Consider the following 17,581-nt stretch of genomic DNA (forward strand, 5'->3'; position numbering starts at 1 on the left):
GTCTAAGCATTTTGTGACCTGGTCATAAGACGAAACAAGGTTAGTCAGGCAGGATCTACCTGCAATGAACCTGTGCTGATTTCCTTTTTTCCTTTCAGAATTACTTCCCCTGCTGAGCTCCCACAAATGTGATCCTTAATGATTTTTTCCAGAGTTTTCCCAAGGATAGAGGTGAGACTAACTGACCTATAGTTTCCTGGTTCCTCCCTCCTCCCGTTCTTGAAAATGGGGACCACACTGGCTCTTTTCCAGTCCTCTGGCACCTGCCTGGAGCGCCATGAGTGCTCAGACAGCCATGCCGGCGGATCTGCTGTGACACCGGCCAGTTCCTGCAGCACCCTTGGATGACGCTCATCCGGGCCCGCTGATTTGAACACATCCAGCCCCTCCGAGTGCCCCTTCACTAAGTCTGTGCTAACAGTCAGTGGGCTGGTGTCCCTGCTGTGTCTATGTACGGTCCAATTGGGAGATTTGTCTTGGTCTGTGTCTAGAAATTCAGATGCGACAAACTCATGGAAGAGCTCAGTTTTGTCCCCCCTCTCTGTCACCAATTGCCCTAGTTTGTCCTGTACCACCCTGTGCCTATAATTTGCTCCCTATATACCTGAAAAAGGACTTTTAGCATGCTTAATCTCTGGCTGCCGGGTGAATCTAGCCAGGCTGCTGGATCGATCTGGCCCCATGACAGATCTGCGTTCTGAAAAACGAAATTTTTCACTGAAAAAATATCTCTCTTGCCGAGACAGTTATGAAGACAACCTGCCAAACGTGAGTCACTAGGGCTCTCTTTCAGCCCAAGGCAACACCTCTGCAGAGTGTGAGCTACGTGCATGCTTAATTTTGCAGGGATTTGCAACTCATTTCCCATCATTTCAAGGCCGCATTCTGAAGCAAAACAGGTATAAAATGGTAGGTCTAATCTGTGCACAAAATTACCATAATTGGGATGGCAAATGGCAGAGAAAAAGGCAGACACATCAACGGTTTGGCAAATGCTCAGCATAATTCTCTGCCACCCTTAATTCTCTCCTCTCGACAGTAATCAACAATTTAATATTATCTATTGTCAAATCACCTCAGAGTTGCAGTGCCAAAAACATGAGACACACGCTGAGCCCAATTTCTAAGTCAGCTCCACCCATTAAATGCCAGCCACAGCTGCTAAGCATCTGTGGGAAGCAGGTCAAACCTCCCAGAAGGTTCAACACCCTTAAGAGTCTAGCATTCAAATCCAACACCCCGCTGGAAAATAACTGGAATTCATTTCTACTTAAATGTCACAATTTTACCCTGATTTAGTCCCTGTGTAAAGTTCCTGCTGACATCAGTGTGTGTCCAGACGAGCGCGGCCGCATGGTACGCAGCACTGCAGACACCCCCGCAGTGCCACGTACTTGGATACCTAGGGTCAAAAAACCCACATAAAAAAAAAAAAAAAAAAAAGGTGGAGCAGTGCACGTAGCAGCAGCATGTGCCACTCAAAACTGGAGCTGGGCTGGTCGGAGCCACGCTCTGGCCGCTGGCCAGGCTCTGGGCAGCAGGATTGCTGCTGCTGCTGCAGCACCAGGAGACCCCCAGGATGCCAGGTAAGGCGGCCAGGGGCGGCCCAGTGCTGGCCCCAGCCTCCCCTACCCTACCTGGGGTAACCTGGCATGTGCCAGAGGGCAAGTGGCACAGGCGTTTCCCAGGGACAACCAGCGGCGGCACAAGGTGTGCTGCTGCTAGTTGTCCCCAGGGGACCAAATGTCCACAGCCATGTGGATGTGGCCCAGAAGTTTTTCTGAGTATGAACAGGTCAAGCTTTTGATGCATTCTGTAAATACTAGTTTTAGCAATGCTGTTGTGGGATACTGAGCATTTTACGCCAGGTTTGTTTAACAGGTAAAATGATTTGGAGCCATGAAGCAGCCTTCCTGTACTCCCAAGATTTCCAAGCAAAAACAAGAATGGATAGATCCTTTCCCGCAAACATTTAATAGAAGCAGGATGTTAGCTGTCGTGGTTCCCCTGATTTAGCTTTGGCAGGTTCGTGTTAGGTCTGTGTTGTGTCAGGGTTGACAGTAGTTTTATGCAGAGTTTAGATTATGGATTATATAGGATGGTTTGGATAGGGATGATCCTGCCTCACTAGAGATCCCTTCCAGCCCTTCTCTATGATTCTATGAAACATGTAATGCCCTGAAGTACATAATCTACGAAAAGCAGATCCAGAGCATCGGTTTCTGCATATTAAATATATGCAAAAGGAAGACTGCTTTTTAATTCTATTAAAAACAAAACAAAACAACCCCCCCCCCCTTAATTCAGGCTGATTACAGTGCTTCACCAACCGGAAAAAACAATTTTACATTTAAGACCCTTTTATACTATGATATGTTATCCCAGCTAACCTATATGGGATTAATTGTTTCTTTAAATGCCACTGCCATGAAGAATAACGTGGGTCACAGGTACTAGGCCACAGTCCACTCTCTGACATACTAATACCACTGTACTGGTGCAACTGGGAAGAGGTTCTCTCAAGGTATGCTAGCTTCCTAAAGAGCCATTTATAAAGACTAGAGCAATTAGCTCAGAGATTTCCTCTCCGTTTATACACCAGAGTGATAGTGTGCAATATAAGAACACAGAAAAATTAAGCTAAACTAGGCTGCCTAGTATTTTCCTACTATTACATTTAATCATATTACAAAAAGAGTTAAATGTTCTGAAATAAAACAGAGGGTCATGTTCCCCTTTCAGCTACCTCAGCCTAGCTCCACTCATGTCAGTGTGACTTCTTACAGGGTTTGATTAATGGATGATTGCTAGAGAAGACAGTAATGATGTATTTGACTCTAACAAGAGCTTTTACCAACAGAACAAATCCCCGTGCCTTCAATGAGGGTGCACTGGTGTGAGAGGAGAATTTGCCAAACTCCTTTTACACCTCTTTAAAATGAGTTATTGAAATAAAACCATTTGTGAGAATAATATGAGCATGAATGTATTCCTTTGAGCCCTCCACCTTCTCTCAGGGAAATTAAAATTATGGGAGAGTCTGCCATTTTAATGGCACTTTGGAAACAAGGTGTGTTGGGAATTGGCTGCGTTTTCTTGTGCAATATGCAGACAGCTGTTTGAGTAACCCTATCCGAGAAACAAGGCATTTTGTTTTATGGCTGAACTGCTACACAGCTGTGCAAGTACTGTTTTACTGGGATATGAAATCCAAATCAAATATTTGGAAGTACACCTTGCTCTTGGATACATGGAAAAACCCAAATGCAAGCAGGAGAAGTCAAATGAGTATAACTAAGGGCAAAACATGTTGCTTTTTACCTTGTTATTCCCACCCACCCCAACACACATACTTTTTTTTTTTTTTTTTTTTTTTAAGTTTGCTACTCTAAACTTTTAGTAAACTCTTCTAAGTGGTCATGAAATCATATTGGGCTTTGTTTCAGTTATGTAGTAACACACTATTATTTCCAGAAGTAAACATAAAACTTGCACATAGCTAAATCAAAATTAAAATGAGATACCCTCATTTTTGTACAACCAATTTGTTCCCCATTCGCCTACAAAACCTAAATATCTACATATCTTATTTAGTTACATCTATAAAGGTGCATATCTATAAAAGTGCATCTCTACCCTGCCTTCTGAGTGATTTCAGACTAACATAGCTACCTCTCAAAACCCAAATAACCATAGCAGGACGTGATAGCAGTGAGTCAACAGAACAGTAACTGTATTGAAGTAAACCTCTAAAGTCTGCCTCTCCAGGCCAATTCTGGCAAGATGCTGCATGTCTTCTGAGAAAACCCAACACCCAACAGGCCAAGTTGGGTATTAGGGGTGCTGCACACTTTCAGGACTTGCTCATCCCTTCCCTTTTGTAGAACGAGGCCTAGGACGTCTTTAGAAGTTGAAGTTCTTGTTATGGAGCTATGGATCTGGGGTCTGCTTGCTATAAGCCCCATATGCAGGGTTGAAATCTGGAGCATGCAAGTCTTCCCACTCAGTTTGCTCAACTTTAACATCTCACCCACCCACGGATGTGCAAAAAAAAAAAGTGTGAAGTCTTGGTTTAAAAGCCACCCAAGTCATCACATGCCTGCTTCCCAGCTGAGCTCTGACAAAACCCAGGCTTTATATAGCTTTTGCACAATCCTGAGCTGAGCCAAATTAAATGCTTACATCGGCTGAACTGTGAATTTGTTATGGATGCACACGCACGCTCACATCCACATGGCTTTCACTCCCAAACTTCTTAATGTGAAACTGTTTATCTAATGGAAGCAACAAAGGGGAACTGCTTGGACTTCAGAGACAGTGGGCAATCAGTCTGGCTTAGTCTTGCCTACAAGGGCTTAAAGGGACCCATCTCTAACTCAAGCACGACTTCTCCTGCTGCCAGTGAGAGGCAGTTTTACTTCAGGCAGTGTAAGAGAAACATAAGCACATGGCAGTCTTGGGAGTTGATGCCACCACTTCCACAGATGGCACAATGCACTTCATGCTGTTGGTTTCTAGAGGCTGAACAGACTTCTGCTTTGTCAAGTCCTAGCTCTCCAAGAGCCCTTAGGCTCTATCATATGATCTATTCAGGTGCAAACCCTGGTAGTCATACCATTGCCTCCCAAAATAATATTTGCCTTTTCCATTTATATTCCTTGACAATCTCCAATTCCCTTTTCTATATTCTAGACCAGGGGTTTTCAACCTGCTGGTCAGATCCAGCCCATAGGAGCTATGTCATTCTGCACATGGGGTTCCCCATGGGTCTGGAAATTTGGCAGCAGGGAAGCAGTGGTTTCTTCCCTACCAAAAGCCCCACAGGGCTGGATCTGCTCCAGCCAGGTCAGCCTTGCATGGAGAACTCAGGTCCCAGGCAGGCTGTTTCTGGGATCAGACTCCTGCTGCACCTGCCCTGCATGCCGGATCAGGCCCAAAAACTAGATCCAGCCTGCAGACTGGTCATCCAGCCCACAGGGCAAAAGGGTTGGGCGCGTCAGTTCTTGACTTTTCCTACTAGCTGCCTTCAATTAAGAATTAAACCTGAGAAACAAACATTGAGACATATGAGGCTGTGTAACACTGAACAGCAGGGACTGTATTCTGTTGCGTATATCCTAAACAACGGAAAAAGAAAGCATGTCCACAAAGCAACACTGATTCACCGCTGGATCTGCTTCTCTCGTTTAAGAAAGACAAAGTTGCTGAGAGTGCAACAAAAATAGAAAGCATCTGAAAGCAGCACTGCTGGTGTGCTCCAGCTCATTTGGTCTTCCACACAGTCACAATGCTGATCGTGTCCAGATGTCTTCCAATTCATTTGCTTTGGCTAATTAGCAGGAATGAGACAACCCTACACTGCACTGACAGTGGCATCGCAGGCACTACCACAGATCCATTAAGGGAAAAGAGGCAGAACGAGGTTTACTATAGTGTGTATGAATGGAGAAAGAGAAGCAGAGTCTGACTTATTTTTTGGCCTGCTGCCTTTTTTAGGGGCAAGCAAGTACTTCTCATGGCATCTGTTTCCCAGACTTTCCTTGATTTGCTGCTATGCTAATCTCCAATAGCTAAAAATGTCTTCCTATTATATAACTTAAATTTCCCCTGTTGCATTCTGCCCCTACAGAAGGGGAACGATTTATTACCGGCCCCTTCTAACCTTTTCCTCATGTCAAGTTTGCTCGACCTCTATTCATTGTTGTGGCTCTTCACTGGGTTCTTTCAAATTTGTTCTTATCTATATTGAACCACAGTGGCCAAAACTGAATGCTGTGCTCTAGGGGAGGCCTTGCCAATGCCAGAGAGCATGGAAGAATCACTTCCTAGGGGGCTTGCGTACAAAACTGCTGCTAATACATCCTGGTATGTATTACCGATTGATTTTTTTTGGTTTTACAACAGTATTACACTGTTTACTCATTCAGCTGGTGATCTGCTATATCCCCAGGTCTTCTTGTGCCATACTGCAGTCTCGTTATGTATCTTTTCTGAACCAGAGACCTTTGGATCTTCAGTTTAACATGTTCCCGGCTTAATTATTTTACCTCCTCCTTCATAGGCACCAAGAACATGGATGTAGAACATAAAATGGGATAGAGTGTAACATGCTTTTATCTGAGAAACATTGCATCAAATGAGTCTATGAGAGAATAATCAACTTCTCGGATATAAGCAATGCAACAGACCTAAGCTACCTAGAGTTAAGCAAAGTTTCTGATAATGTGCCACAAGGAAAATTGGTTAAGATGGAGAAAATGGGGATTAATACTGTAACTACAAGATGGCAAAGAAAGACCACAGTGGGTTATACTAAAAGGGAAATTAGATTCAAGAGAAATTACAGATGGCATTTCTCAGGTATCTGTAAACACATCCTGTTTAATCTGTGAATTTGGGGTAAGAATTACACGTGTACTTAGGACATTTGCAGATGACACAAAGTTGTCAATATGGAGGTGGATCAGATCAACATGTAGGAAGAATCATACAACTTTGGAGCACGGAGTAATACAAATGGTATGAATTTTAACAGCATGAAGTTCAGTCATGCACAAAGGGACTAGCAAAAAGAAACTGCTATAAACAGTAGGTTGGAGACAACAGAGAGACTTGGGTGCAACTGGTTAATTATAGGATGATCTTAAGCTATCAGTGGGCACATCTACACATTCATTAATGTCCAATAGTTACTGTGTGTTTAGTTTAGTACTTGCTTAATGGAGCACTAACTAAACGTGCAGTAACTTGCACCACCGCACAGTACTGCCAGTGCATGGTTCTTTTGTGACTGTGCACTAGTCTAACACTGCACGGTGGTGTATTAGCACAGTTTTTGACCAGTATGCAGTGTTATTAGGTTACTGTGCATTAAGCGTCTTGTGCAGACATGCCCAGTGTGATGACAGTAAAAGCTAATGCAGCTCAAGGGTGGTATAAGCAAGGTAGTTTTAGATGATGCAGACCCATTAGTACCACTGCATAAAGCACAGGTGCCCCACTTAGAAAGGTCTGTTCAGTTTTGATCATCTGCTTTCAAAGAAACTGAATTCAAACTGGAACAGCTGCAGATAAGGGCCACTAGAATGAATAAGGAGTGGACGTCAAGGAAAAAGAAGAGGTATTTAGGTTAAATGACAATATTGCTACAAAAATAAATAGGTAAAAACTGTTTACAAGTAAATTTAGACTGGAAATTAGAAGGGGTTTTTTACTATTAGAGGAATAAAGTTTGGGAACAATGTGGAAGAAAAGAATCTGAACTGCTTTCAAGATGGGGCATAAGTTTACAGAAGAGTTAGTACAACTGATGGGGGCACTCTTGGAGTAATTATCAGTGTGAGATATACTATAAAGAATACTGATCACCATATGGATTGCTTGCATTTCTGGGAGATGTTAGGTAATTGCATGCTTTAAGGTTTCTGCTAATAACCTCTAAGAGTGAGGAAGATTTCTTTTTGCCCCTCTCCTTTAAAACATAGTTTGGCTTCTGGGTGGTTTTTTTTTTCTTTTTTCTTCTTTTACTGCTCTTTTTTTAAGCACTGGACATTGACCCTGGCTAGAGATGAACCGTTAGGAGTACCAGCACACCATAGCATATGGTACCAAGAAACCCCTCAGGTGCCTGGCTACTGGGCCTTGCCTGGATACCTATGGTAAAAACCAGTAATCAGATTTGGGGTTGGGAAGGAATTGCCTCCGAGTCAGCTCAGCAGTAACTAGTGTCCACTTCTTAGGATCACCTCAGCATATTTTACCTAATAAACTGCCGGCTTTTGGACTGGAAAAGGTACTGATGGTGTCTTTGTCTTCTGCGTTCTTGCTGGGGCACAGTGTAAAGTTTAGTTTTTTTTAAACCAGGTGCTTTGTGGATTGGTGTGCGATACAAGCCAGAGTGGATACTCTTATGGCTCCTTCTGAAGAAATACTTTATTACATGGTTGCTTGCAAGCACAGCAAACTGGACTCTGCGTATACATATATATAGCATACACATAATAAACATAAACATATATTTTGCAGCCATTATATTATAATGCACACATTACTGGACTGGCCACATTGCATGTACAAACCAAAAAAAAAAAGTAGTAACTGAAGAAGTTGCAGAAAAAAAACTGGCAATGGACAGGGAAAATTCTGCCTGTGATTGAAACAATAAAATACCTGCTTTGGAGACATTCAAATGCAATTCCCTATGGAGCAACTCAAGTTACAGTTTTGACTATAGCATCTGATAAAAAAAATGTTACCAGGAAAATATTATGTAAAAGCAATAGTGAAGGAAACAAAAACATACAGAGAATAACACTGCACAAATAAATGAGTCAGATTCAAACCGGTGTTGAGGAGTGAGTCTGACATGCAGCTGCAGATGGTGGCAACCTCTGAAATTAACCTTTTCCATCAGTGTAACCAAGAAGTATTGTTACTATAGGCAACAAAAATGAGTACCCAGGGAAGCATTTCAGAGCTGCAGACTTTCTAGAAGGTATCTACTAATGCAAGGACAGGTAGGAAGCTGTGAAAAGGAATAAGAAATTCACACCATCTTCTCTCATTCCCAGAAATCTCCTCCACCCACAAGCAACAGGCAGTGAAGTTTTTCAATCCCAGCTTGATATTTCAATAAATAATTATGTTTTTCCATCTGAACACCGAGCTAGACATGGCAAACTGTAATTAACAACATGAAGCATAATAGCACTTGGCATGCTCACTCCTTGTTTCTGAACAGGCTGCAAGAACCCTTTAAAAGCCAATCCAGAAAAAATTGCATAATAATTACACACTAGCTTGATTAAGATCCTCTAATAATGTCATGCCTATTGTGTCCCCACTATTGAAAAGCCAACATAATAAGATGCTCAGTTCATATGCCTACTTTGTGGAATTGCATCTGAACAGTTTGCGAAAGGAGTATTCCCTGTACAAAACAATATTATGACGTCAATATGAACAAATTAAGCTTGCATACTCTGAAGTGAAATGTAAAGACAGGCTGAACAGCACTGTGATACATTTAAGATGCCTTTTCAGTATAAGACCCTGTTTTCAGTTGCTTAGTATTATGCCAAACACTCTTGGTTTCAAAACTTTTTTCACTTGCAACTAGAATATTTCAGGCAAAGGACTCAGCTATTTCTGGGAGCAAAAATAAGGAAGAACACAATACAACAGGCCTACAATGAGGAAATCTGGTGAGCCTCTCAACAGGTCTAGTGTCCTCTTGCTCTGGACCAGGGACTTGAAGTATGGTAAGAAATGGCCAGGTGCCACTTGCTCTCCTGGTGAAAACCTGCCTAACTCAAGTGGAGTTATAAAGCTCTGAAAAATTGCCGTCTGCACTTGGCTCAGTAGAAACTTAGACCCAAGCCACTAAAACCCTGCAGATCTGTTGGCCACCGAGCATGATCAAGCTGCTGCCAACTTCTCCATGTGACAAGGCTGGGCCCACTCAATTCCACAGAGCAACAGAGTAGGCTTCTCCTATCTAGAGCTCAAGCATGCTTTTCCTGTAAAGTCTAGGCCAGACACACTTACTTAGGGCATTTCTTTATTTTGGGGTGTTTGATGCATTGTCAGTGATGGTTTTTTAATATATAGTTTTTTTACATGCAATTCCAGTACAGCATGATGAATCACTGTAGAAACAGAGGCCCTCAATCATACTCAGTCATGCTATGGAGGAAACATTAATTCTCCAATAATTCAGCATGCACCGCAGTTTCAAAAATGAGTTCTGAGTTGGCAATGCAGCCACATACTGCATATACAAAGTGATTAACTGTATATAATTTGCAGTTCCCAAATGATTGGGGCATTACCCATAATCTGAGAGACGTACGCATGCTTAACTGAAGCACAATTTTAATTTTGCCCTAAATTAACAAGATAGGTAGAATACTTAAAAGAAATTCATTTCTTTTAAAAAGCTTCATTAAAGAGTAATTAACTAATGCTCACAAAGCAATTTGATGTTGTAAATTACTATGATAATGCTAAGTATTATTATTATGAATTGCCTATTAAAATAAAATATTCTCTTTCCCCCTCATCATCTTTCTTTCAGGAACCCAGGGAAATAAAGATCACATCTCTACCCTCGCCTGAAATAAGTCATAAGGACTGCTCTCAAACGACCTACGAGCAGCATTGTTCTGCTGAGAAGTTGAGTTAGCAACCAACTAGATACTGAGTTTCAATTAGAAGAAAGGAAGGGAAGAAAATAGAGGACAGCACGTTACCATAGGTCAAGTATTTTGTATGCTTTGGAGTGTATCCCTAAGAGGTAGACACATAGCAATCTTAATGATACCAGGGACATACCTCCCACATTTCCTTGGGAGAGTTAAAAGTCTTAAGGGCTCCATTTAGCAGGGACTCTGGAGACCAATGAGCTTGAAGGCATAACTTTCCTTCCTGGAGGTGTACAGAACTGACCCATAGCAATGAAACTGAGAAAAAATTGGCAGGTATTAAACCAGGGATTGGCAAACCCCCAGCACACGTGCCAGCGCATGGCATGCAAGGCTACTTTCCTCGGCACACCACAGCCGACCCAGACACTGGACAGCTTCTTCCAGCATATGCCCAGAATCTGGGTTGGCTGCAGCCGGGAGGCTACAAAGAGCTGCATGGGGCTCCGCAACCCTGGCACCAGTTTTGTGACTGCAGCAGCTATGCGTGCACCTCTGGGCACATGGCTGGGAAGGGGCCTGGGGCAGCACAACCCTGGCTCTTCCCCCACCATCTGCCCAGAAGCATGCGTGCAGCTGCCACCACCATGGAGCCAGTGCTAGAGCTGCAGAGCTGGGCACAGCTGCTTGCAGCTGTCTGCTACAGCTGCCCAGAGCCTGGGACAGGCAGCCAGGAGGCTGCCAGGAGGTTGCAAATGGCTGCGTTGGCCTCCGGAGCCCCAGCACCAGCTCCAGGGTGGCGCAGGTGCACACATGGCTCACAGCACACAGCAGGGAAGAGGCTGGGGCAGCGCAACCCTGGCTCCTCTGCCGCCCACCCAGCAGCGCATGCACGGCTGCCACGGAGCCAGTGCTGGGGCTGCAGAACCTGCCACAGCTGTTTGCAGCCTTCCAGCCACCTGCCACAGCTGCCCAAAGCCTGGGCCAGCTATGCAAAGTAGCCAGGAGGCTACTTTCCGTGGCGGCGGGTACACATGTAGCTTGTAGCACATGGCATGGAAGGGGCTAGGGCAGCGCAACCTTGACCTGTCCCTTGCCATCCATCCAGAGGTATGCATGCAGCGCCTGCAGCCCTGCACGTCCCCCACCTCTGGTATGCCAAGTCGAAGTGTGGGTGGAGGTTGGGGTGATTTTGGCACTGGCCAAAAATGTTGCCAACCCCTGTATTAAACTACGTAAGAGACTGGCGGGGGGGTGGAAACTGCCCTTTTCTACATTTTCAGTACTTAATTTCTAGATGTAGTCAGTAGAACGCATACCCATCTTGCCCAACCTGTCGAAGTTTCACATGTGTTCCTGATACAGAGCTGGGTGCTTTTAATCAGCGATTTGCAATAATTAAAAGTGCCTGGTGCTGAATCGGGTGCAGGTGTATAAGCGGCCAGCATATTTCAGTGCTGAGAAAACAGTGGTGGTGCACTTTGAACTAAAGCACACTGAATGTGTTTTAGTTCCAAGCACAGTGCCCGCCATTTTCTCAGCTCTAACACATGCTGTGCCACTTGTACAACTGTACCCAATGCGGCGCCAGGCACATCAATTATGTCCTCCAGCAGACTCAGTTAATCATTTAATTGAGTCTGTTCCTACACGCTGGATTTCCGGCAAGTCAGAGCGGACTCGCTGCATGTGTGTAAGTGCCCTAGGGCCTGATCCCACACATTCTTGTGCCCACAGGTACCAATTACTACTGTGCAAGGTCCTTTTATTTTAGAAGTAAAATTCACCACGCCCAAAAGAAAGTGTGCATAGGACAGGCCCGTAGATCATAAACTCCCTGGGGCTGCACAGACCATTTACTACTATTCAGCAAGGCACCATACTTTCCCACGTTACTATACACATAACAGTAACATTACATATTCCATAAAGCAAAACATCTTTACCATTCTCTTCATCTCCTTGGAAACTTGATGAGTACCGAGATGGTTGTAAAACGGGCGATCTACTCCCCAGTGTGGTGGGTTGTGGCTGATGGAATTTGCACGCTGTCGGTTCATCTTGGCAATCGTCGCTTTCTCATCTTTCTACAACAAAGACAAGAGAATTGCAGAATATATCTGAATCATTAACATGGCAGTCATTCTTCACACCCTTCCATTTCTGGTCATTTATGACTTGTGTTAGCTCATCCATTGTTCACTTTAATGGATGGTTACTATTAGCACCATGCATCTAATCGTTCATTTACTTAACTTTTTATTTCCTGCCCTTGCAGGTATACAGGGACAATTTTGCAAAGGTGGCTTATAAGTAGGGGTCACTTCAAGGAGGTGGGTGGCCAATTTTGCAGGGAACAAGACTGGGGGTGGGCAGGGCAGTGCTGCTCTCAGCAGGAGGCACAGAGGCTGCAGGCAGGCTCCATGCCTCCTGCTGTGAGCAGCCCCACCCCATCCCACCCCCTCCTCCTCTCTGCCCCTTCCCTCCTGTGCTCCAAAACTCTCTGCTGGCCACTACGTTTTTAATTTTTTTCCCTTTTTGCTGTGAACCAGCCAAAATTGCAGAGCCTGCCATTTTTTACAGAGCCTGTACAAATTCACAGCTTCTGCAAAAATGGCACAATTGTGAATTCGGTAGGTCCCTACTAATAAATCTTTTCACCCACTCTGATTTGATGGCAACAAAATACTGAGTCACCTTAAAGAGTATGCAGAACAGAAGTTCCCAAACTGTGGGTTGCGACCCCAAATGGGCTCACAACATTAGTGGATGGGGTTGCGATAAATGTGCCCCCTGAGATTTCTGCACACACAACAGGGTGCAGGGCCGCAGCCAGGCTGGACCACCTCTGGCCAGAAGCCATCTCTGTGGCCCAGCGGGTGGGACCCATTGTAGGAGGGAGTGCTGCACCACCATGGCCACCAAAGTGAGGCATGGCAGCTGTGGCGGTGCTGAGTTGTACCCAGAGTTGTACCCAACTGCTGCCAGATAAGCAGGGGGCATCTCAGCTTGGCAGCCATGGTGGTACAGTGCTCCCTTCCTCCCACACCGGGGCCTGCCCACTGGGTCAAGGAGCTCCCCAGGAAGAGGGCAGCAGGATGGGAAGCCCCAGGCCTGCAGCAGGCAGCCCGCATCCTCTCCCGCCCATGGGCTCTGCTTTGGAAGCGCTGCCCGTGGGCGAGGGAGGAAGCCAGGCTCTGGGTGCAGCAGCCTCAGCCTTCTGTGGGTGGCAACTGGGGCTTGGGCGCTGCTGGGATGGGCAGGGGGCTGCGGGTTGGGAGTGAGGGGCCATGCTGAGGAAGGGTCATGCTGAGGAAGTCTGGGAAGCACTGACATAGAAACTGGGTAGGTATCTCAGGGGGGCATTTTGTCTAAAACATGTTCCAACTATATAGTTGGCCCAATGAAGAAGTTATTACCAAACAAGCTTGATGTTAGACGCCGAGCTGTAGTTTTAGGTTGAGAGGCTCTGCTGGGAATGTCTTGCAACATGAAGCAGTGCATTTACTCTTGAAAGGACAAACAGAGGAGTAGTAGAACAGAAACCAGGTTTTAATTCTGGTTGTGACACTGCTTTCCTCTGAAGTTTTGAGCAGATCACTTCCTCCATTTCAGTTTCCCAAGGGTTGTTTCCCACAGGAGACATAAGGAATACTTAAAGCTTGCCAAGTACTTCACTGTACATGGGTGGATTTAGTGTTTTGAAAGGAGGGGGTGCAGATGGTGAGGTGTACACCATTACATACAAAACCCCCCACACATTTAAACTATAAAAATAATTTAAAATAAACCGGAAGCTTTACCGATGTGCTAGGGCCTAGGGCTATATTCTTCAGTTTAAGGAGTAAAAATAAATATAACATCAATGGAATGAGTTAAAAAACAAATCTGGAAGACTGTGGAACAGGTGCTTCTTTGCCAGGAGCAGCTAACAAACAGCAGAACAGTATTAGTATAGCATCAAGACCATTAAAAGGGGGGGGTTCATTAACACCATGGAATGAGGAGTTTAGAAGGGATTAGGTAGATTATACTGAGCAATGAAGTCAGATGACTCCCTGAGCCCTGCCTGAGTAGAAATGCTGCTGCCACTGCGAGGCAGGTGGCTTTTAATTTTCAGTGGCGTAGGAATCAAAGGCACCCATGCACCCCACTCCCTTGGATTTGCCCCTGTCACTGTATAAGTGATAGGAATAACAATACTGCACAGTGTGATGAAAGGCATTTTCTCCTTTTCAACATCAGCCGTAAGTTAGGTCTCTGACCAAACCTTCTCTGATATCTCAGGGACACTTGCTTTGGCAGTAGGAGATAACTTTGAAATCTGATTCTGGTCTACGCTTCAGGTGTGCCCAATTAAAGACCTCACTCATCTCATCAACACTAAATAAAGAAGCACCTAGTGTAGCAAAGCAAGAGAATAGTATTCTGAGTTGTTTCCTTCGAATGTGTTTTCTAACTAATGCACAGAATTGCTTTTTTTCCCCCCATACAGGATTTTCTCTGACCTTTCCTGAGCACCTGTTCTAACAGATCTGCAAGTGACTTGTGCAAGGTCAAATCCAGAAGCCTTCATTCAGGCATGGACTGCAAAAGAAGGTATGTTCAGCAGAGCCTGTATGTAGGCTTAAAAAAAAGCCAAAAGGGTAGCAGTTCCCATAAACTTCTGTGGAGACAGGCAAACCCTGAAAAGCTTGGGAGTTCAGCTGGAACACTTACCCAAAACTGCGGCTCCTTATTAGCTTGTACAATTGACTTCTTTCTCAGTAGATTTCCTAGCCAAGTAGAACCAGCAGAACAGGCTAAAGTAGTTGGTTGATTATCTTGGATCTCGCAGCTGGTTAAAACCACAAAAGTGCTCAAATATCAGAACAACTTAAAGAGCAAACCGCATTTTTTCCCTCAATCTCACTGAGTCTGGTTCAACTTAAGTTTTGAATAATAATGTAGGTTGGTCCCTATTTCTCGCCATAAATTCCCCTGTCCTTAGTAGTTTGTGGTTGCCTATGCATTCACTACAGTAGCTGCCGACCTCACAAAACTTGTACTGTAGCCATAGTAACCAGGGAGTTAAACTGCTGTGCTTCACTGAAAAAAAATGAAGAAATAAAAGCATTATGTAATAAACAGGGGAAAGCTGCCACATTGGCATTCATGGGAAATGAAGATATCTACCTAGGGGGGAGAGCGTCACAGAGGAAATGCTCTCCAACACAACACTGCAGAGCGCTGAATGGGGAGGGGTTATGCCCAACGTGCGAGCGGACAGTTCTTGTCCTCATGTCTGTTGGACTGCTGGGAATCCCGACATCGGTGCTGACTGGCAGGTGGTTGCAGCGGACATCTTTAATAGCTGTTGGAAAGGAACTACTCGTGGTCATTAAAGCCTGAGGCCGCATTTGAGGGCTCCAATGCGCTAGGGTAATACCGAGGAACTGCTTTAGACCCTATACCCTTGGCCACAAAAGCGCTACTCTCAGCTCTGTTGCAAAATGTGAAGGAAATTGTATGCCATCGCCAAATAGAGAGCGAGGGGTGGCAGGTTTTGACTGCTAAAGCCACAAAAGTCAAGTGGGGAGAAAACAAACCTTATGACTAATCACTCTTGCTCCTTACCTCCATTAAACTAGCAGCTTTCAATTTATGAGAGCTGGAAAAGTGAACACTTTGTGCCCCATGAACTCCACATTAGCAATCATTAGAGGAACACTGGATAACCTCCAAGAGAGCTGGATTTTCTAAAAATACACAAGTATGCTGTGACACTTATTGTTTCAAGAAAGAAAAGTCACGGCACTTCTTGGTTTTTCTATCTGCATAATCATTTGTGGGGCTCTGGATGCATTCATTCCCTTTTGTTATGGAACTGATATATCATCTGATGCCAGAACCACAGACTAGCAATTTACAGCCAAATATATATATTGCTCCAGATAATAAGAGTGACATTGCCTGTACATTTTATTACAGCTTAGACAGAGGTTTTTCAGCAATAGCAATCAAAGCGGCCAGCTACTAAAATTAATCGGGGACCTATAAACAGAGAGCTATGTGGTTACGTTATGAATGCCTTTATATCAATAGATGATTTAGATTTAAAAAGATATATGCAACAAGTTTTCCCTAACGGTTAAAAATATTTCAGTAGGAAGTGAGCCTTAGTAAGCTCAGTTATAAGCAAGGGTTTCTCTCATTTAAAAAAATCCCTACTTTTCGGTTAAGAAAAAGTAACCCCAATTCCACATTTTTCTGTTAGTTAAATGAAACACCAGTAATATATGCATATATATAATGTCATTTCATTTTAATCATGGAAAAATGTGGATTTGGTGTTCCTGTTTTTAACCAAAAATTGGGGATTTTTTAAAATCAGAGAAAACCAGGATCCCTGGTTATAAGCAAAGTTTTAGAACCAAAACTCAAGCAGATAAAATAAGTCATCTCAGCTAATCAGTAAACTGTCCACTTGCCTCTGGTTTCAATTAAGGCCAGGTAGCCATCAACTACATTTATTTTATGTCAACTGCTTGAAGAGAATAAAAGACCTTGTAGGGTAGATGCATGCTTATTGATGGATATGGGTTGAAGCAAAGCCAGGAGAAACTGGTTAACACATACCTCTGAAGTTAATTTATAACCATGACCTCACTGTTATTAACATAATAAAAAACGGAGAGAACCCTGGTAGTGTTTTCCCCCTTACAATGGCTTATTCTGGATTTTAAGCCATTCTTTAGTGGCATTTGCACTCAGATACAAAATAGTGTGGGGCGAAGTTTTTCAGTCAAACCCTCTGGCAGCAAATTTTGCTTTCGCTAAGATTGTACTTTTACAGAACCTTATACTAGACTAGCGGACGTAGCTGCTAATTGTAACACTGATTGAAAAAGAACTTGTCCACCTTGATTTTTTTTTTCAAATTGATTCATTTCTGAAATCTGGGTTTTTGACAGAACACTCTGAATGGTATGTTCTCATTTGAGAAGCTGCTTTAAAAATTAAGTGCTTTTCTATTTCTCAGTAACTGTTTATGGATCAATTCAGTGAGTTTTTTTCATCCTCATGAATTGACTGTACAGGGAGAGTGACTATGCACAACCTGCTCTTCAATGCATAAGCAATCTGGGAAAATTCTGAAGATTTTTTTTGATTTCTACTAATCTGGGATCTTAATTATAATAACAGGAGGTGAAAAAGTTTCAGATAGAAATGAGATTTTTCAAATTTAATTCAGATCAACTCCAAAAGATGGTGTGGGAATTTTTCAAAAACTGGGCTGGTGGTGAATCTTAGGTCTGGATATCTAGCCTAAACCTGCTCTTTGCCAGCTTGTGACATTACTCCTGGTCACTCCTGGCGGTGCTCGGGAGAACAGGGACTCCCCCAATGCCTGCTGATCCCCCCTGACTAGTTTATAACAGGCCACAAGATCCCCCCTC

The 17,581-nt window shown here is 43.8% G+C and overlaps 1 protein-coding gene across 2 annotated transcripts in view; it reads right to left on the reverse strand.

Moving 5' to 3' along the window:
• ADCY5 (adenylate cyclase 5) overlaps positions 1 to 17,581 on the reverse strand; it is a 319,280-nt gene that overhangs the window by 49,530 nt on the left and 252,169 nt on the right. For both annotated transcript variants that reach the window (XM_019553709.1, XM_019553710.1), the window contains exon 8: positions 12,089 to 12,229. In XM_019553709.1, coding sequence (XP_019409254.1) covers positions 12,089 to 12,229 — 141 coding nt within the window. The remainder of the gene's footprint in view (positions 1 to 12,088; positions 12,230 to 17,581) is intronic.

This window comes from Crocodylus porosus, unplaced genomic scaffold, assembly GCF_001723895.1.
Source record: "Crocodylus porosus isolate Cpor-Errol unplaced genomic scaffold, CroPor_comp1, whole genome shotgun sequence".
In the NCBI taxonomy this organism is placed as follows: domain Eukaryota; kingdom Metazoa; phylum Chordata; order Crocodylia; family Crocodylidae; genus Crocodylus; species Crocodylus porosus.